At 52.8% G+C, this 21,257-nt stretch overlaps 1 protein-coding gene across 1 annotated transcript; it reads left to right on the top strand.

The window, feature by feature from the left end:
- The first annotated feature begins 2,105 nt into the window (after positions 1–2,105).
- Positions 2,106–17,977, top strand: LOC147571523 (uncharacterized). The gene is made up of 9 exons (XM_086696298.1): positions 2,106–2,109; positions 3,156–3,294; positions 4,621–4,745; positions 6,924–7,076; positions 9,519–9,628; positions 10,896–10,927; positions 13,621–13,708; positions 15,911–15,945; positions 17,641–17,977. Exons 1-9 carry the CDS (start codon positions 2,106–2,108, stop codon positions 17,975–17,977), a joined length of 1,023 nt encoding a protein of 340 aa, XP_086552424.1.
- The last annotated feature ends 3,280 nt before the right edge of the window (positions 17,978–21,257 follow it).

Genomic DNA, 21,257 nt, shown 5'->3' with positions numbered 1-21,257 from the left:
AACCCTTATGTGGCACTGAGGGATCTGGTCAGTCTCCTGCCCCCGTGCAGGTCCCCCAGGGCCCGGCTGGTTCTCAGCCACCCTTCCACTCACCCCTGGCCTGGGCACCAGCTTGGGCTGATCCTCGTGGCCCTCAGCTCATTCTCATCTGCCCTCCTCCTGCCCTCTTCCCCCAGCAGGGCTGGGTCCCCATCGCCTCCATGCCTTCATCTGGCAGCCTGAGCCCTGGGTCTGCACGTGGTGCCTAGAGGCTGGAGGGCGAGGGAGGAATGAGCGATTTGGGCCAGAAGCAGCCTCCCACTCAGGCTAGTGCATTGTGGAGGCAGGACCCCGCCTGTCAGCTCCAGGCTGCTCAGAGGCGGAAGCAGAGGCTGCTGGCAGGTCTGAGGAGGACCCCCCGAGGGGGCTTCCCGCAGGCCTGAGCAGTAGCCCCAGCCCCCTGCTCCGAACCCCCACCCCTGTCAAATCCCGGCAGAACCCCGTGCACCCATGGCCTCGCCTCCCAGGCTGGGTCATTTCCCCCAACCACACCCGGGAACCCAACCTGTAAACCCTGAACCCTCCCATTCAGCACTGGTCCTGGGAAGCAGGGCAGGGCTGACAGGGAGGCGGCTTCCACCTCTTCTGTTTGGTTTCCAAGGGGACAGACAGTGTGTTGGTCCCGAAGGGGAGGATGAGGGTGGGAGCCCGGGGACTGGTTTTACCCTGGGTGCCACGGCGGGAGTGGGTGCCAGAGAGCCTGAGGGGCCTAGGGGCGAGGAGAGACAACATGGGACCCAGACAGACCGTGCAGACTGGCCGTGTGAGCCCTCCCTGCTCCCCTCCTTCATTTTTTGATGATACACTGTCTTCTTCCCCCGACGCACGTGCTCTGAGCATCTCTGCTGCCCAAAGAACCCCCACGACTTCGGCACCCAGCGTGGTGGCCGCTGGCCCCTGAAGGCCTTCCCTTGCTGCCTCGGTGAAGCGCGGGGTCCACACCCTCAGGCCGTAAGCAGGCGCCTCCAGGGTCCTGCTTCTAGTTTGAGCGGGCACCTTCGCCGTGTTGACCAGGCCTGCCTGCACGTTCCTTGACACACTCACGCCCAGGTGACTGGTGGGCTTTTCTGTTTCCACCTCGTGGTCCACTTGCTTGCTGTTTGCATCGATCCTGCTGAAACCAACGTACGGCTCAAGAACTACTTGGAGCCCGTACCCACTTTTGACCCATCCAAACACATGCGTGTCATCGAGAACCAATATTGCCACCTGTGTGAGGTCACCGTGTAAGTGCCCAGGGTGTGGGAGCAGGCAGCCCCGAGGGCACGGCCCCTGCCGTGTGGACCCATCCCCTCTCCGTGCTGTGCACAGGCAGGTCCTGCCCCGGCCTTTCTGTTTTCACGCAGCTGACCGGTGCTGCTTTCCTTGAATGACCAGCAGTGGCCCTGAGACACGCAGGACCCCTCACCCATCTAAGGGCTCAGATGAGTCCCAGCGCCCCCACCGGAACCCCACCTGGGCTAGTCGGAGCCCTGAGGGCTCAGCAGGCAGCCTGGGAGGGAGGCCTGTGGCTCAGGATGGGAGCTGGTGGCACAGTGTGGCAGGCGTGTCTGAGGGAAGATAACCCCCCTGGGGCCTGGTCTTCCCTGCCACCTGTCTCTCCTTTCTGACCCTGTCTTCCTCCCACACATGCTGCTAACGGGCTGCTCATGTGAATTCTTCCTTCTAGGAGCCAGAAGGCTAAACACTGTAGGGCCTGCAACAAGTGTGTCTTTGACTTTGACCACCATTGCAAATGGCTTAACAACTGTGTAGGGGGCAGGAATTACAGGTGAGGGGCTGGAGGGGGAGGTCCGGGAGGGAGGGGCAGAGTCCTGGGGGAGGGAGAGGGAGACCAAGCAGGGAAGAGGGAAAAGGGCATTGCAGGGGCCGGGGGTGGGGAAGGGAGGAGGGACCTCGAAGTGGGGAGGGGTGAGGTCCTGGTGGAGAGAGAGGAGGTCCTTGGCAGGGGGGAGGGGTGGGGTGCTAGGGAAGGAGAAAGTGAAAGGACTGGGGGAGGGAGGGGGATTGGTCAGGGGGAGGGGTGAGGGGGCCCGGAGAGAGGGGTCCTGCAGGCTGGGGGCCTCATGGGTAAGAGGGTGGGGGCCACAGGCAGTGGGAGGAGTCACATGCTGTCCCCAGCACAGCGGTCCTTAACGTCTTTCTGTTCTCCTTGTCTGGCTCTAAAATGTGTTGGCCTGGAGCCCCTTCCGAATGTGGAGGCCCAGCCCCATCCAGAGGGGCTGAGGCTGAGCTGACTTGTCCTTGACCCGCTGGCCTGGACCCAGGCGCTTTCTCCTGGGAGGCCGTCAGAGCACAGAGGATGTGGGCCGAGGCTGCACTGGGAGCAGGTGTTCAGTCCTGCACGGGCTTTGCCAGGACCCCATGTGCTAGGGCCCAGGCTGTGAGTGGCCAAGAAAGTCGCAGGGGCTCCCCCAGCTAGTTCAGAGTGGCCTTTGCCGGCTCATGGCGCTGCAAGGGGTTCCACTGCTCACCCACCACTCATAGCAGGTGTGCTCCGTGCAGCCTGGTCATGGAGCGTCATGGTCTGTGCTCTGTGCAGCCCAGTCCAGGAGTGTTGTGGTCTGTGCTCCGGGCAGCCCGGTCCAGGAGGGTTGTGCTCCGGGCAGCCCGGTCCAGGAGGGTTGTGCTCCATGCAGCCTAGTCCAGGAGGGTTATGCTCCAGGCAGCCACCGGTCCAGGAGCGTCGTGGTCTGTGCTCTGGGCAGCCCGGTCCAGGAGCGTCGTGGTCTGTGCTCCAGGCAGCCTGGTTCAGGAGGGCCATGCTCCGTGCAGCCCAGTCAAGAAATGCTCCACTTGTTCAGGCTTCAAAAGCGTTGCTGCTTTGAGCAGAAGGAAATGCAAAGCTGTCATCATTAGAAAAGTCAAATGAGAATTGGGGGCCTGGGAGCCCTCATGTCGCCCTCTCCACTACAGAGGAGGAGCCCCAGGCCAGCTGGAGTGGGGGGGGGGGGGCTGCCTCCTCACGGTAGCAGGGCTCTCTTCTCTCCCCCAGATGCTCCTCTTAAGGTCTTGGTGCCACAGGCTGGTCGCCTCGAGGTCTGGTCAGCTGTCTGGGATGGGCGAGGGTGTGTGGCCCTGCCACTGAGGAGGACCAAGCTGACCGGGCCCCACAGGGCACACAGGGTGGAGTTCCGAGGTCCTGACAGTGGCCTCCGGGCACAAAAGGCTGCAGAAGTTCCTGGTGGGGACGGCTGGGCCCCAGGAGCCCTCCTATCCACTGGGCAGTGGCAGCAGCAAGGAGTGTGTGCAGAAGTGAGGGAGGGCACCATGTGCGCGGGGGTCTTGGTGAGGGCATGGCCACCCCTGTCCACGTGGAGTCCAGGACTCCCTCCTGTCCCTTCCACCATCAGGCAGAGAAAGCAAGAGGAAATGACTACATTTACAAGACGAGTTGGCCAAAACAGTTGGCAAAGTGTGATAAGCTCCTGAGACGACGTGCCTTCACAGGGGAAGTGCCCGGACTGGGTGCTGAGGCACCATAGACACAGGAGTCAGAGACGACAGCGACGTTTCTGGCCCCGAACATGCAGCTGGACAGGCTTTGGCCCTCACCCTGCCGGGAGGGCTGCCTCTGGCCTGGTGCCAGCAGCACCGGATGGCCGAGGGCCTTCTGCTGCGGGGTGGGCCCGTCGGCTGGAACAGCTGCACCGCACACCACAGGCTCCCTGGGAACCAGAGCCAGGTGTGGGGCCAGGTGTGTGCCCCCTGCACCTCGGGGACACACAGGACACGTGCCCTCCAGGGCCTTTGACAAGGGGCCACAATGCAGGCTGCCCTCCACATCCACATGACCCTTTGAGGACATTCTCGTTTTAGCTCTCTGCCTAAAGATGTGTTAAAAAAACAAAAACAAACCTCAAGATGTTCTGGAAAAGAATAATGGAGTCAGATAAATTTCAGCTGGATAAAAGACACTGCTGAAGATTGAAAATGCTAAAGAAACAGTTTCCTTAAATATCACCACGGTAGAAAGCCCAAAGGAAGACCTTGCAGCAGGAGATTATTCCAAGAACTGCTGACCAGAATTTAATTTTTTCATGGTTAGATTGTTCTCTGTGTCCTGAGCACAGGCAAGAGGACAGGAGTGATTCTGGCCTAATGCCAAAGCACAAGATGTCACTTGTGCACACAAGTGTGCACAGGCCCCGGGAGGGTGTGTGGAGATGATGCACTGTGGGCCGCTGGCCGGCCAGGCGCCTGTCCCAGCACCCCTGCTTCCCCGACCTGCTGGGCTTCCATGCTTCTGGATGGAAGCACAGCACCCAGGATCCCGTGCAACATGGGGGGCAGGGGTGGTGGTCCCGATCCTGACCCGGTGGAGCCCTGGTGAGCAGTGGTGGCGTGTGGAGGAAGCTGCAGGCAGCCCGACCCGCCTGGAGCCTCTGTGTACCCAGCTGGGAGCCAGGCCAGGCCCTTCTCACTGCCGCGTGGGGGTGGGAAGGGGGCACAGAAACTGGTGGTGCCCTCAGGGCATCCTCTGGGGATCTGGGGTGCCAGGCGACAGGAAGAAGGCTGGGCCTTGGGTTCGGGGTCAGGGGCACCTTGCCCAGCCCTGAGTCTTGCTCTGCCCCCCTGCAGATATTTCTTTAGCTCCTTGGTTTCCGCCTTGGCCAGCCTGCTCTGCCTGATCACCATCCTGCTCTACGTCTTCATCCAGTACTCAGTCAACCCGGAGGTGCTGCGCACTCATCCCCTCTATGAAGGTACGGCGGGGGGGGGTGGGGGTGGGGGTGGGGGTGGGGGGGTGGGGGGGTTCCTCTCTGGCATTGCTTTCTCTTGGGTCACTCGTGGTGGTAGCCTCTCCCTCCAGCTGTCTTTCAGGGAAAGCTCTCCTTCTGGGGGATGTCAGTCTGGCCCGCCCCTAGCTGGGTGAGCTGTGGGGCCGAGCAGGAGGGCAGCAGTCCCCCAGGGACCAGAAGGCAGGTTTGGGGCCCCGTGCCCATCACCCAGTAGTTGGTCTTGGCAGGGAGCAGGGTGGGGCAGGAGGGCAGGGCTGCCTGGGGAAGGTGCTGGGTGGTGTGTGGCTGCAGGTGTCTGCTGAGCGGCTCCAGGAACCTGGCCTTGGGAACACATGTGCCTCAAAGGTCTGTCCATCACTGCGCAACCCCGGGCCTGTGACCGTGACCTTATTTGGAGAGAGGGTCCTCCCAGATGCGATTAAGGATCCTGAGATGATCATGGGTTACCTGGCAATGTGTGGGATCCTGGATCCAGTGAAAACATCCTTGTAAGAGACTGGAGGGACATGGCCACAAGCCAAGGGGTGCCTGGAGCCCCAGAAGCTGGAAGATCCAAGGACAGATCCTCCCCCATGGCCTCGGAGGGAGACGGGCCCTGCAACACCCTGACTTCGGGGCTTCATCTCTGCTGTTGAAACTGCCTGGTCTATGGCCATCAGTCACAGCAGCCCTGGACACTGACACAGGGAGAACCCCAAGCGGAGCACCTCATGTGTCTGTCCTGAGTGTTTGGGGACCTCAGCCCTCAGGGTTCAGAGCAAAGCTTCCTTTCCCGGTCCAGGCCTCTCTCCAGAGCACGTCACGGCCATGCCCTCTTCCTGGAAGGGCACCATGCCCTGTGCACCTTCATCCCAAGGCCTTCAGTGCACCTGGGCTGGATGAGCCCTGGTGGGATGGGCCATCTGACCTGCACCTGCTCCAGAGTGCATCCTGGCTATTTCCATGGTAAAAGGGAACAGTGGGAGTCTCAGCGAGACCCGGCCCTGCTCAGCGGGAAGAGCCGGCTGCGCTCTGCACACAGCCAGCTGGAGGCCTCCGCCTGCCATCCTTCCTGACATTCTCCACACATGGCCTGAGCAGAGGGGCTGGCCGGTGACCGCTGCCTCAGGACAGTCACCGGTGGGCACTGGGGATTCCCTGCGAAGGTCCTCCCGGCCACGGGGCCTCTCATTGCCCCAACACACTCTGAAATGCGGCTCGCACATGGTAAGCAGCAGCCTCAGCGCACCCGAGTTCCATAGCACATGTCCTTACTTCCTCCCAATGTGGGCGTCGGCTGGGCCCTCGCTGCCACGCGCTGGCAGAACAGAGGGCAGCCTGGTCTCCGAAGGTGCTTCTCTCTGGGAACTTGCTCGCTCCAGAACCATCGTGGATGTGCTGCACATGAATGCCTGATGACTGAGGCAATCTCCTGGGTTTGCTGTTCCAGAAGATTCCATGGGGCTGCTTACCCGCCAGTTCCCTGGGGCACTTTGGTGTCATTGGTGGGAATTCATCAACACATCACCGGCTAAGGGGACAAGCATGTGGCCGGCCACCCCATGGTACATCCAGCCTCATGCACACTGCGCTGCAGCCCCCGAGGCACACAGCGGGCCTGGCAGCCACTTTCCATGCCACGTAAAGGACTGGAATCAGTACCTCCCAGACTGTGTGGTGGGATGAGAGCATTTCAGCTGGATTCCATCTCCATGGGCCTGCCTGCAGATTCCTCAGTGCTTTCCTCACACCGAAGTTCAGAAGTGTCAACAGCCCTTGGGGCCCAGATGACCAAGTCCTGGAAATGTCCCAAGGCGCTGGCTACTGCCTTGCAGTTCCCTGTGAGGGTGGCTGACTGAGAACAGGGAGGGCCTGGCACAGTGGCATGGCCCTTGGGACAGGGTGGGGGTTCAGCCAGGCAGGGGGTCAGGCTCTGCAACCCGGACCCTTAGTTATCCTCTCCCAGCCTCACCTTCCAGACCCGTAAAGTGGGGCTGTGACACCCACCTCAGTCAGGGGGCTGCAAGGGCACCTGGGTGAGGTAGGCCACACACTGGGGTGGGGGAGGGGCTTCCTTGGGCTGCTCACCCTCCCCCACCTCCCAAGAAGGGGCTGGCCATGCCCCAGGTGCTGGATGCATGCATGTCTCCCTTGCCTCCGCAGACGTGCCCAAGGACACTTGGCTGCTGTTCCTTCCGTTTTTCCCTGTAAAGACGAAGGCCCTGGTGGTCCTGGGCATTGGGGTGTCCGTCCTGCTGCTGTCTACTCTCAGCCTCCTGCTGCCTGGACACCTGTTCATCTTCCACCTCTTCTTAAGTATGTGTCCTGACCCCCACTCCAGTCTTTGTCCCTTGCGTTCCCACGTGGCCCAAGACAAGGTCTGCCGGCCCCTGCTAGAAACGAGCACATCAGACAAATGACAGGAAGAGACACCCCTAGAGGGACAGCAGGGCTCATTCTGCTCTGAGGCCTGCAGAGGACACGAGAGGGACTAGGAGTAAGTTAGATAAGGGAGCAGAACGTGTGAGGCAGGAACAGGCACCATTAAAAAAAGAACGGGGGATTTAGAGAAGCACCAAGTCCTAACAATGAAAAATAGTGAGCCAGCGACAGGGTATCTGCTGACCCAGCTTGCTGCAGGGACACTGGCCGTTTCCTGGAGTCCACGCGGCACTGCGTGCAGCAGGCCCCACCACGCCGTGGCCCAGGGGAGGGCATGAATTCTCTCTGTGGCTTCTGCAAGGGAGAAGGTGGCAGCGGGGGCCCTATGTGGCTGCCAGAGCGGGTCTGGCACAGGGAGTGTCCTCAGCAGAGCCAGGGCCGGAATCAGCACCCGGAGCCAGAGGTGGGTCAGCCCAGGCCCTTATCCTAAAAGCTTCCACGCACCGGCCAATGGGGACAAGGGTGAATTTGGGGACAGTGCCCCAGCTGCAGCATACAGTACAGCCAGCAGGTGGCAAGCTGGGCAGGTCCAGAAGTCCACTGCGGCCACTCAGGACAGACGGACGTGAGACTGGAGAACAGGTCCACGGGACAGATGGCCAATGGGAGATCCAGGCACAGGGACCAGAGGGCCCCAACCCAGGCAACAGGGAGGGTGGTGGTGCCACACTCACTGTGGGGGTAGGGGAGGGAGATGCACACGGAGCTTATGGCTCAAGGTGCTGTTTACAGGGTATTTGGACAGCAAAGCACAGACTTCCAGAAAAAGTTGGGATATTAGCTATTGTTATAATAAACTTACCCTGCTTGAAGTAACAGAGTTATCACCTTGCAGTCTCTGTGGGTCATGGGTTCAGCATAGCTTAGCTGGGTCCACTGGCCCTGCTCGGCCACAAGGCTTCCTCCAGGTGTGAGGAAGGTCTGTGGTCTCATCCGACTGGGACCTGCGTTTAGGTTCAACGCCAGGGTGTTGGCAGGCCAGCTCCTGGCCTCCGTTCCCCGTGAGTTGTTGGCCGGTGCCTCCTCCCACCAGGACACTCCAGCACGAGGGGGCAGCCGGCCTTTTGTAGCCCAGTCATGGAAGTGACGCCCTTCACCTCTTGTGCAAGGCGCTGGGGCCACCCACTCTCCAAGGGATGGCGTGACACAAATACCCTGAGGTGGGGGGTAGGGGCTGCTGGGGGGCCTGTCAGAAGCTGTGGGCAGCTGGATGCCTCTTTGAAGTTTGGGGGAAGGACATCCTGACACTGCAGCACGAGTGGAGTGCAGCATTGGTGAGGGCAAGCCCTCCCAGGAAGATGCACAGATGTCTGGTACCAGCAGCAGGGGTGTGGGGAAAGCCGCCTCCACACAAGCGGGGGACAGAGCATCCCAAAGACCAGCGGCCCCGGGCTGCTGTGTTGACGCCTAGTGTCGCTGGAGGGGACACGGCAGACACTCATTCAGCGCACACTGCACTCTGGCCTCCCTCCCCAGCCACATCTCCTCTCGTTACTGTCAGATGAAGGTGTTTGCTCAAAACTCAGGACGAGTGTGAGCTCTGGGGAACACACAGTGTGTACTTGCCACCTGATGGTGATGGCAGCCATCCCTGCAATCCCTGCCAGAGAACTAGTGTTTTCGCGAGCATGTGGCCAGATGCAAATTACGCCCTCACACAGGTTCTGGGGGAGGTGGGAGAACCAGTAAGAGCCAGGTGTAGTTCATCAGGTAGCCAAAGCAAACACAGACAGATGCCCTTGTACAAACCACCCAGGGAAGGGAACGGGCTCCACGCGGGTGTGGGGGGCAGCCCACCTTCCGCCTGCCCCTCCAGCTGCAACTAGGCTTCTGTGGGTGGCCCTTATCCCTTTCCAGAAATAACTAGAAGCCATCTGTCCTCGTGTTTGTTGGTTTTAGGGAGAGAAGTGGGAGGATTGGTGCCTCTGCTGAAGCAGGCACAGAACCCGTTTCGTGGACGGTGCTGTCTGTTGACAGACCCGGGTCTCAGATGTCCTTTCAGTGACCTGGGGTGCTTCTGCCACAGTGCCGGAGCCAGCGTCCGGGTCCACACTGGCTTTGTGGGCCTGGAAGGCCGCAGGGTAGCTGTTCCTGGGACGGGGCGCCAGCAGCCTTGGGGCTGTGACGAGCTACTGCTTGCCTCCCACAGGCCAGGTGGGCCCCGGGGTGGCCATGCAGCAGCCCCCCAGCGCCCCAGGTTAGGAGGCAGCTCCCGGCACCCTGGGGGGAAGCCCTGGAAGACCGGGTTGTGGCCTGTGGGCCACTCTGCCCGCCTGCGTAATTGTAACTGCCTGTTTCCGCCTTTCTCCTCTCTAGTGTTCAAGAAGTTGAGCACATATGAGTATGTGATACAGAAACGCTGTCAAAAGATTCCAAAAGTTCCAGCGGGGAGGAAAGAGCTGTCCTTCAAAATAAGCATGCCACAGGTAGCGGGTGCCCCTCTGCTTCACCATCTGCGCTATCCAGGCCTGGGGCAGCGCCCAGTGTCACCTTGCAGCTGGAACTTCTCACAGTCCTTTGCTTCTGTGTTGGCACAATTCTCTGATTCCGTGTGTGTGTGTGTGTGTGTGTGTGTGTGTGTGCGCGCGCGCACGTTGTGTGATGCAGTGCAGGTGTATGTGTGTATGTGTATGTGGTGTGTGTGATGCAGTGTGTGTGTGTGCGTGTTTGGTGTGAGATGCACTGCATGTTTGCACGTGTGAGTGCATGATGTGTATAACGTGATGCACATGTGTGTGGTTGTGTGTGCATAGTATGTGATGCAGTGCATGTGTGTGTGGTTTTGTGCGTGTGTGTGTGTTTAGTGTGAGATACGGTGCGTGTGTGACTGAGTACATGTGTGTGATGCAGTGCATGTGTATGTGTGCATGTGTACATGGTGTGTGTGATGCAGTGTATGTGTGTGTGTGTGTGCAGCGCAGTACATGTGTGTTTGGTGTGTGGTGTGCATGTGTGTTACATCATTTGTACGTTCACTGTCCACAGAATCAAGCCAGCAGGGTTGACTCCTTTTAGGCCCATATATTAATGCAGCTGTTTCTCATCAAAATTAAAAGCATTTGCTTTTCAAACGAGCACCATTAAGAAAATGAAAACATAAGCCAAAGGCAGAAATATTTGCAAATCATATACTTGTGCCCAGAATATATAAAGAATTCAAAATTTAATTATAAGAAAAATGACCCAGTGTTTTAACTTTTTAAATGCGCAAAAGATTTGAACCACCTGTTCACCAAGGAGGATCCACGGTAGCAGATAAGCACATCGACATCAGTTACCATTAAGAAAACACAAAACCACAGTAAGATACCATTACACATCCAGTAGAATGGCTATAATCAAAAGAACCAATAATAAAAAGCGTTGGTGAAGCTGTAGATCGAAAGGCTCCTACGTTACTAGTGCAGATACCGAATTATATCACTCTGATCAGCAGTTTGGTGTTTTCTTAAAAAGTGAAATGTATAGTCACCGTTGAAGTCAGCAATCCCACTTCCAGTTTCTTAACTATTAGAAGTGAAGACACAGGTATTCATGTGACAGGGGTGCTATCCCCCAGTGAGATCCTTTCCTAGGACCCAGGGACGCTGAAGCACCATTACTCAAAATTAACTAATAACTGACTTGAATCGTGTATAAGACTAAGCCCAGTGTCAACAACTTTTTCACGTTATGAATTTTTATTGCTCACAGCAAGAAGATGACCTGAGTCTGTCTGCACGTAGGTAAGTGTGTAAGCTTACTAGAGTTGTTTTATCTGTCTGACAAATACTATATGCTCTCAATTGTCTTGCTTGAACAAGTCTTCGTTACTCCAAGGTTATACAAATCTCCACATTCTGTGCTAGTGTTTTCACCAGCTTTATTCGCTTTGCATTTTGATTTCCAAGCCGTCCTGAATTTGTGTGTTCACGGAGACAGGGGCTAAGGTGGGTTTGCCCAGGACCTAGTGCCCCCGGCTCCCCCAGGAGACCCTCTTCCGGCCGTGCCTCACCCTGAACGTCCAGCAGGGGAACGCCCTCGGCATTCTTTAGTTTTCATAGTTGTTGACAATTCCTCCACGTTTTTAGTTTCCGTATAATTTTTAAAATAGTTTTCATGCAGTTCTGAGAAAGGCAGAGTTCGAAGTGGAGTTACAGGAAACATTCCTTAGAGGCGGGAGCGAGCGGAGCCGCATGGCCTCAGCTCCAAGCCCTGAAACTGCCCCAGAAGTCGGTCTCCCCTGGGGGAGCGGGCCGGAAGTGCCCCAGTTCTGTGGTGCTGTCGGAAGTTCGGCCCTCGCAGAAACGGGTGGGGGGCGACTCCCATGTTCTGGCGGAGCTGGGCAGGTCGCAGGGCTGGTGCTGGTTCTTGACCGAGGATCGGGAATCCCTCCAAAGAATCCGCTCATTCCTTTTGCATTTGTGTCCTTAGACACCCGGTAGCCATGCTTCTGGGAAAACCTGGGTCGTTTGGAGTTTCACTTGAAGCATTGCCACACTGCGGTCCTTTAGGTACAATCTGAGCACGTTCCCCTCGCCCTGTCCAGCCTGGGGGCCAGCCGCCTCTAGAAGCAACTGAGACTAACCCCGTTTTCGGGCAGTCGGTGTGGACACTGCGCAGGAACTGGGGACCTCAAGTCTCTGGCCGCCCCACGCACTGCAGTCACTGCTGGTGCTCCGAGGACTGTCTTCCAAGTTCTGTTTTAGTATTATTTTGTGAGTTATACTCACAGTGCTTTGTTTTTATAAAATTGTAATCACATTGTTCAACTCTTTAGAGCCCCTTTTAAAAATTCCATATATTGTGGTGCCACTGGGTGGCTCAGGCGGTTAAGCATGGGACACTTGGTTTCTACTGAGGTCATGATCTCACGGTTTGTGGGGTTGAGCCCCACATTGGGCTCTGTGCTGGCAGCAGTGAGCCTGCTTGGGATTCTCTCTGCCTCTCTCTCTGCCCCTTCTCCCCAAGGCCTCTCTCTGTCAAAATAAATACATAAACTTAAAAAAAAATTCCATACATTGTGGACATAGTTAAAAGAAAAAGAAACATAATTTTTATGAATATAAGTTACTTCATCTTTGGGAGGGACCATATTCCTCATTTCTGGAATGTTATTCCTTATTTTCAATCACTATAGTGTTCCCTTCTCCAACTGGAAAGTGAGCTGCTAACCTTTGTATTGAAAGGTCGATTGTGTTGAGAGACAAGCCCTCTCAATGCGCTGGGCCGTCTGTCCCAGCGGCCTCTCTTTCCTGCAGAAGTGTCCCTAGTTTGACCTGGACACTCACAGCCTTACATGTTAGGCAAAGCCCACTGTCAGAATGTCAGCTCCAAGAGATCAAAGAGTATCTTTAAATCACGTGGCACTCTGTCAATCCCCCCAAAAGAAAAATCCACTCAGTAAGTGCCTGTGGAGTTCCATGATGTAAGTCACTGGTATATTTTAGGGGAGAACTTAGTGTAGCACTCTCTAAGGTGCTTCTCTCTATTAGTAGGTATCAGACCAATTTATTGGGAGTATTTCCTCTGGACCATTAATCTGCTGCAAAAGTAGGATCACACGTGTGAAGATACTTCTTGCCTAATTCTACAGGTGTTCTGCTCAGCTAATGTCCATCAAGTGGCTTGTATTAATTTTTTATTGCTATCTGGCAAATTCCCACAAATGTAGTGGCTTGAACTAAGACTCGTCTGAAAGCGCTTGTGGGTCATGTGCCTGGCAAGCTCAGCTGGGTCCCTGATTGGTGCCTCCCAAGGCAACAGTCACGGCTCACCAGGTCAGCCCTCCTTTCTGGAGGTTATGGGGAAGAGTCTGCTTCCGGGCAGATAGAGAATGCCAGTGCAGCTGTTGCTTTCCCACTCTTGCTACGTGGCCCTTCCATCTCTAAGTTGGTAATGGTGGGTCTAGTCTCTTCATATTTTAGATCTCTCGGACTTCCTCCTTTTCCTCATTTCTCAGTTTTTAAGGATTCGTGTGATTGCATTGGACCTACTTGGGTAATCAAGGACAGTCCTCAGTTTCCTACAGTTGCCGCAAGGAATGAGCACAAAGTGACAATGCCATGGTCTCCAAGGCAGGTCACTTTGTCCATTTGTAACTGAGCCCTGCTGCACCCACAGACTCAAGAACGCAGTGGCCCAGCGTGGGGGTGCCACAGCAGGAAGAAGCGCCCCTGTGGCCTCCCACCGGCAAGCAGTCATAGACCTTTATGGATGGTGCTCCTGCGCCGTGTCCTCCGTTGTGCAGCCAACCCAAGGGCACACGGACGGCCTCCCAGGAGCTGCTGGCTCTGAGGCTCTGCAGATGAGCATGTCACGATGGCAGCCAGTGCATGGAGCTTTGCAGCTGTCAGCGGTGCTCTCTGAGCTCACTACACAAAGCAAGGCCCTTCTTTGCTCATGGAAGTCTGTCCTCCCTTTTGCCCCATCCCTGTAGAGAGCAGTGCAAGGAGGCCCCGCCGCAGCCGAGGTGCCCGGGTCTGCGATCCACCATCACCACGTGCCAGGAGAGCTCCCCGCTGCAGGTGAGAGCCGCTGGGCACGTGAAAGGTCTCAGGCTGCCCCCGGAATGAGGACAGAAAACGCTTGGGATTGCTTGTTTGACTGATTTGAAGCATTTACTCAGTACCCAGGCATGCTACTCGTATGGGAACAAAGGTGGAGGGAGAAGAGAAGAAACACTGACAGAAAATATCCTTAACTGTAGGGCTTATAGTGTGTGTGTGTGTGTGTGTGTGTGTGTGTGTGTGTGTGTAAGGGGGGAGAAAGAGATAAATGCAATGCAATCTGGGTGTGCGAAGACTGAAGTGGCATCCGTGTGCTTTAACGAAGGGTATTGATGTCTGTGTCCTGCTGGCTTTGAAAAGCACCAGAAAATAAAATGATGGATGGATAGTCACATGGTTAAAAAGAAATATTCACAGCAAAATTTTAATGATGATAGAACCTAGAAGTTGAGTGTTTGGGCATTCTTGTACAATCCTTTCCACTTTTCTGGGTGTTTGAAATTGTCCATTCTTAAAAAAGTGTTAGGGAATAACTATAGGACACAGACGTGGAGTAAGGGGTGTGTGTGTGTGTGTCTGTTTATGTCTGCTCTTCACAGATTGAGACTGAGGCAAGAATGTCCACCTCAAACTTCTATTTGACATTTTACTAAAGTTCCAGCCAGTGTAATACAGCAAGAAATACAAAGACATATAGATTTGAAAATGAACCTGATTTTATTTGCAGGAAACATGCTTCTAACAAATCTGCAAAAGATATAGTAGAAATAAGATAGCTCAGCAAGGTGGTAGAATACAAAATGAATATAATAACCCCCATTATATTTCTGTATACTAACAATGAAAAATCTCAAAATGATATTAAGAAAACCATTCCATCTGTAATAGCATTAAAAACAATAAAATAAAATAAAACAAGCACCAAATGTGTATACTTAACGCTACAAACTATTGATGAGAGAAACTGAACACAATCCAAATAAACGGAAAGATTTAGAATATTCGTGGACTGGAACGCAAAATATTGTCATGATAGAAAACTCCCCCCAAAATTGGTCTACATAATTACCATGAGCCCTATTGAGTTTCCAGCAAGCTTTTTTCTTTAAGGAAATAGCAAGCCAACCCTAAAATAGATACAGAAATCCAAAGGACGTAGAGTGACCAAAAGAATTTAGAAAAAGGAGCAGCAAATTGGAGGACTTACTCAATCTGACTTAAAAATGAACTATCAAGCTACAGTAGTCAGGACAGTGTGAGCCGTGAGGGTGGTGTGCCCAGTGAGGGTAGACATGCAGGTCAAGGGAACAGAATAGAAAGTCCAGAAATAAAACCTGATCAGTGGGTGTTAAACCGAGGTGCCAGGATAATTAAACAGGGAGAGATGAGAGTATATTTAATAAGCTGTGCCAGAACAATTGGATGACCATATGCAAAAAAAGAGGGCGGGGAAGAGCTTAATAGCTGCTTCTCAGCATACACACAAAAATAACTCAAAATCAACCACAGTTCTGAATTTAGGGGCTAACCTATAACACTTTAGGAAGAAAACAGAATAAAACCTTTGTGATCTTGAGGTAGACAAAGTTTTCTTTAATATGGGCACCAAAACCACTATGAAGAAAATGGAAAATTTGACTTTTTTATAAAAGAAAGCATTTCCTGTTCAGAATTCACCACTGCAAAAATAAAAATGTAAGTCACAGGTTGGAATAAATATTTGCAAACCCTGTACTTAAATCCAGAATAAATAAACAACTCTCAACACTTAATAGGGGAAAACGGCCCCATTTTTAAAATGGGGGAAAGATTCTAATAAACTTTACCAAATAGGACATACGGGTGGCAGATAATCACCTGACAAGATGTTCAACATCATTCACCACTAGGAAAGTGCAACTAAAGCCACGGTAAGACAGTTGGAACGGCTCCCTGGGAAAGGCTACCGGCACCAGGAGCGGGAGACACAGAGGAACCGGAGGCCCGTAGCTAGGTGTGCAAAGTCGTCGGGGGTTTACAGTGATACCACTGTGGAAAGTAGTTTGACAGTTTCTTAAAATCTTCAATGTATTCTTAACCTCTGACACAGCGACCCCCACACAGAGACCCCTTCCTAGGAAGTCTCTGAGCCAGACGCACCTGAAACTAATGACGGACTTGATTTCCTACGAATAGCCTCAGTACCAACAATTTCTTCTTCTTTTTCCTTTACCCCCACAGGCAGCCACAGGTGACCTGAAATCACCCTCACACAGGTAGGTTGTAAGCTTGTTGGACTTGTTCTCTCTGAATGAAAATGGCTACGCCATCTTAAGTCAAATTGCTTTGGAAAGTGACTCATCTCTGATGGGATATTTTTAAATGATGTGACAACACAGTAGGAAATAACTCTGTTTAACGTAACAGTACCACGTACAGCTACGCAGGGACCTTTTGCGCTCCACGTGCTTGGGGAAATGTAGTAATTCTCTCCCTGTGGACAACTCGCATCTGAACTAGCACGCCAGCGTCAGCGCTCATTTCTTCTGTCAGTCGGAGAACGTGTGGGGAGCGGGTCCCAGCCTCCTTTTTATGACCTCCGATAATACCTAGTTTCCCGTCGCTCCTGAGCCATGCATGCCTGCTCATTCTGAGCCTGCGAGGAGTCACACAGAGGACAGCCCTGCAGGCACACACGCACCCAAAGTGCACCCCTGCAAAGTCACAGAAGCAGAAAGTGGCCCATTATGAAGGTCACGACCCAGGGTAAGCACACATTTTAAAACGTGCACTTGGTCTCCACTTTGAAACTGTACCAGTGTGGAAAGTCACCTCAGAACATGGAGAAATGAGAAATATGCTCACATTGGGGTGAGGGTCTCGGTCTGCCAGGGCTGCCCTGACAAAGGACCACAAAACAGGTGGCTTAAAAAATAGAAATGTACCATCTCACTGCTGTGGAGGCTGGAGCCGGACTCACCTCGACATGTCCCCAGTCATAGGACCTGCACTTGGCTTCTCTCCTTGGCTCGTACCTGACGCTGTTTTCCCTTTGTCTCTTCAGTTTTCCCGTTTTGCCCCATTCTGGCAAGAATGATTGAAAATTAACGAACCAGGAGGGCCTGCCTGTCCTCTTGCACAGATGCGGTCGTCAGGCCAAGGGCCTGCCTGTCTTCTGGCATGGAAGTGGTCATCCCGCTGAGGGCCTACCTGTCCTCTTGCACAGACGCGGTAGTCGGGCTAGGGCCTGTCCTCTTGCACGGACATGGTTGTCGGGCCGAGGGCTGGCCTGTCCTCTTGCATGGACGCGGCCATCGGGCTAAGGGCCTGTCCTCTTGTATGGACGTGGTAGTCGGGCCGAAGGCCTGTCTTCTTGCACAGACTCGGTCGTCGGGCCGAGGGCTGGCCTGTCTTCTTGCACAGATGCGGTTGTTGGGCTGAGGGCCTGTCCTCTTGCACGGACACAGTCGTTGGGCTTAGGGCCTGTCCTCTTGCACGGACGCGGTCATCGGGCTGACCCTGGGCTCAGGTGATGACACCTTGAGCTGCTAGAGTCGCTGCATCTGAAAACCCCCCTTACAGCAATGTGAGGTCATTGGTGGACACTGTTCAATCCGCTTGCACAGTTCAGTTAGCTGAGTGTCCCACGACCTACATCCCCACCATTGCTCTTGGTAATTCCTGAACATCTCTTTCCTTCCAAACCCAGGGTCTCTTCCCAAATCCCCTCCTGATCTGCAGGGGCACCCCTTCTTCTTGACACCCCCTGCTGCTCCTGCAACTCTCCCTTTAGGTGCTCCTCCCCTGCCCTCCCGCGGTCTCCCACCATGCAGTGGACCTGAGGGGAAAGGGCGGTAAGGAGGCTGTGTGATGCTGTGGCCTGTGGTTTCCGGCAGCCATCAACACCCCCTCCAGGAAGCAGTGGCCGTCCTTGTTGATGAGTGTCTCCCCTTCCCCCTGCCATCCCACAGAGTGAAGTTCAGCCACCTGCTGCCGGATGTGCACTCAGGTCCATCCTCCTCCACCAACACGTTCATGGAGGACTCGTGGGTGATGGTAAGTGAGGCATGGCCGTGCGTGAGTGAGCCTCAAACACAGGGGTGGGGTCCAGTGCTGAGTCTAAGTTCCCCACAAGAGCAAGGGCAGGACAGTATTTGGACCTGCTTGTCTGGCTGGTTTAAGGCATTTATGGTGTCCTCTGGGGACACTGCTCGAACAGGACAGTGGTGGGAGGGGGATAAAGGGAAACAAGGCGGGCAGCACAAACGATCTAAAACACAGGGCATGTGTGTGAGCAGAGAAACATGACGGAAAAATGGGTGCTACTGGAACGGAAGCATCACACGTGTGCTTGGGTGACATGTGTGCACTCCAGCAAGCTGGCGGGATTCTGGCCAGGAAGGGCTCAGTGACCCACTTACTGTCACGGCAGAAGGGTGCCCCTGCTCATCTCCCAGGTCAGCGGGGAGGAGGGACATACCTGGTCCACTGTGTTCATTGCAGAGCCTGGAGTCAGAGCTCCGTGTTGGAGATGCTGGAGGCCAGTCTTCAGTGGGGACTGTGTGTGACTGGCCAGGTCACAGCTTAAACCGTAGCCAACACAATTATGGCATGACCCCTCCCCGCCACTCGCTCCCATCAAGCCTTCCAACAAGTACACACTTTACATGCATGGAGACCAGGCTGATGCTCCATTCCAGGGGTCACAGTGGTGGCTGTGGCAGTGATAGCATCTATTGGCGCCCCATCCCTGCCATCCCTTCTTGGGTGGTGGTGGCCACACGGCTTCTGAGTGACATGAAGGACACATCTCAAGAAGCAAAGATGTGGGGTGTTGACCATGTATGACCGTGAGGGCCATATACCCCCGCTGGTTATAATGTGTGTCCAGGTGAACATGTGGAAGCCCTCTCTCTGGTGTGTGGCTCTGGAGCTCGCCTCTAGAATGTGTAGTAGAGCAGTCTCAGGGCCACCTTATTCCCATCCTGTCTCAGGAATCCAAGGAAGCTGTGACCGTTCATTGTCACTCTGCTGGACACTTGTCATCCATCATCACGTTTAATCCCTCTGTGGATTATCTGAGATAGATCATCATCCCACTTTGATGGCTGGGCTCGCCTCTTGGTGTGCGTGGAGCTTTAGGATCCCACCGGCTTAAACCCTCCCCACCCCACACCCCTGAGGATACATTTTCTTCTGTTTCCAAAACTGTATATGCCAGATATGGTCATATGGCATTCTAGTGCCACAGTAGTAATAGCATGGGGTCTGGAGCTTTCAAACATTTGTATATTCGTTCTAAATCTTCCAGTGTTGAAAAATGCATTTCTCACTTAAGAAAGGTAGTTACCTTTCCAGCCAATTTACACAAATTACCAACACTGTCGAATTCTACCGAATTTTTAAAAAATAATGACACAAACCCTCTCAGAATGTAGAGGAAGGGAGACCTGTTCTGTGAGGCCAGTTCCAACCTGATACCAAAGCCAGACAATGTCATCCCAAAAGAATATCACGAGGCAAAATCCTTCAAGAAAACACAGACAGACACCATTGATTAAGTGTTAGCAAACCAAATCTAGCAGCATACAGGATTAAGTACCATGGCTATGTGAAAATTATTTGACATTATACAAAATACCAACAATAAATGACAATAATATGGCGATGTCAATTCAGAGAGGGAGTTGCCAATAAGAAACTCTTACGTGTGACAAAAAAATATTCTCAACAAATTAGGAATGAAATGAAAAGATCTTCATTCTGACCTATGCAATACACCTATTAAATACAACTGACATACTTCCTGGTGAAAGACTGAGTACATCCCTCTTAAAACCGGGATCAAGGCAAGGATGTACTGAAGTTCCAGCTGGTGCAATAAGACAAGAAAAAGGAATAAAGAATAGAAAGTGAAACTGTGTTGATCACAGACAACATGATTCTAAAATACAAACAAAACAAAAAACAAAACTCCTAGTGATGAAATAGCTTTGCAAGAGGCAGGTAAAGTGCTCTCCAGTAAGCTCTGGGACATTTATCTTCAGTGTTATCCAGAGCACACCTGAAATCAAATACAGTCCCTACCTGGCGTCAGGAACCTCTGTGTGCCTCCAGCTAGCTCCACAGCAAATTGCCACCACGTGGTCAAAGTAAAAATTTCTCCATTGCCTTGGCTGACCTAGAAATGTTTTATGTAATTTGCCATTATCTGGAATGGAAACAGTTGTTAAAAAATAAATATTTTGACTTTGTATTGTTAAAAAAAATAGCAAGTCCAATCATATTTCTGTATTTGGCAAAAATGCCACTGAAAATAATATTAGTTATTTTATTAACAATAGCATTAACAATAATGAATTTAACAAAACTGTAGTAAAGTCTGTACATTGAAGGGGCGCCTGGGTGGCGCAGTCGGTTAAGCGTCCGACTTCAGCCAGGTCACGATCTCGCGGTCCGTGAGTTCGAGCCCCGCGTCGGGCTCTGGGCTGATGGCTCGGAGCCTGGAGCCTGTTTCCGATTCTGTGTCTCCCTCTCTCTCTGCCCCTCCCCCGTTCATGCTCTGTCTCTCTCTGTCCCAAAAATAAAAATAAAAAACGTTGAAAGTTATAAGTCATTGCTGAGAGAAACTGAAGACATTTAAAATAATGGAAAGATATACAACGTTCATGGATATGAACACTCAATATTGTTAAGATAGCATTTCCCCCAAAACTGATCTATGGACATAGTACAATCCCTATTGAATTCCTAGGAGGTTCTGTTTTTTTGTGTGTTGTTGTTGTTGTTGTTTTAACCAACAAGCTGATCATAAAATGTACATGGAAATTCAGAGTACCTAGAGTAGCCAGAACAATTTTGAAAAGAGAACAAAATTGGAAGAATTATACAATATGACTTCAAAATTTACTAAAAAGTTATAGTAATCAGGTTAGTGTAGTCAATGGAATAGAAATGGAATAGAATAAAAATTCTAGAAGTAAGCCTTCACATATGGCCAAGGCAATCCTTTGGGGAGAAGTGAAAATTTCAACAAATGGTCCTGGAACAACCAGATATCCATTGTGAAATAAAAATAACACCGTACTGGGAATGCAAGCTGGTGCAGCCACTTGGGAAAATCGTATGGAGGTTCCTCAAAAAGCTAAAAATAGAACTACCCTATGACCCAGCAATTGCACTACTAGGTATGTATCCAAGGGATACAGGTGTGCTGCTTCAAAGGGACACATCGACCCCAATGTTTATAGCAGCACTATCAACCATAGCCAAAGTATGGAAAGAGCCCAAATGTCCATCAATGGATGAATGGATAAAGAAAATGTGGTATATACAATGGAGTATTACTTGGCAATCAAAAAGAATGAAATCTTGCCATTTGCAACTACGTGGATGGAACTGGAGGGTATTATGCTAAGTGAAATAGTCAGAGAAAGACAAAAATCATAGGACCTCACTCATATGAGGACTTTAAGACACAAAACAGATGAACACAAAGGAAGGGAAGCAAAAATAATATAAAAACAGGGAGGGGGACAAAACAGAAGAGACTCCTAAATATGGAGAACAAACAGAGGGTTACGGAAGG

This window comes from Puma concolor, unplaced genomic scaffold (genome assembly GCF_028749965.1).
Source record: "Puma concolor isolate L17-30 unplaced genomic scaffold, mPumCon1.1.hap2 unalloc_scaffold_23, whole genome shotgun sequence".
In the NCBI taxonomy this organism is placed as follows: Eukaryota; Metazoa; Chordata; class Mammalia; order Carnivora; family Felidae; genus Puma; species Puma concolor.
Note: the sequence above shows the minus strand (reverse complement) of the source record. Positions and strands in the feature narration are given on the sequence as shown.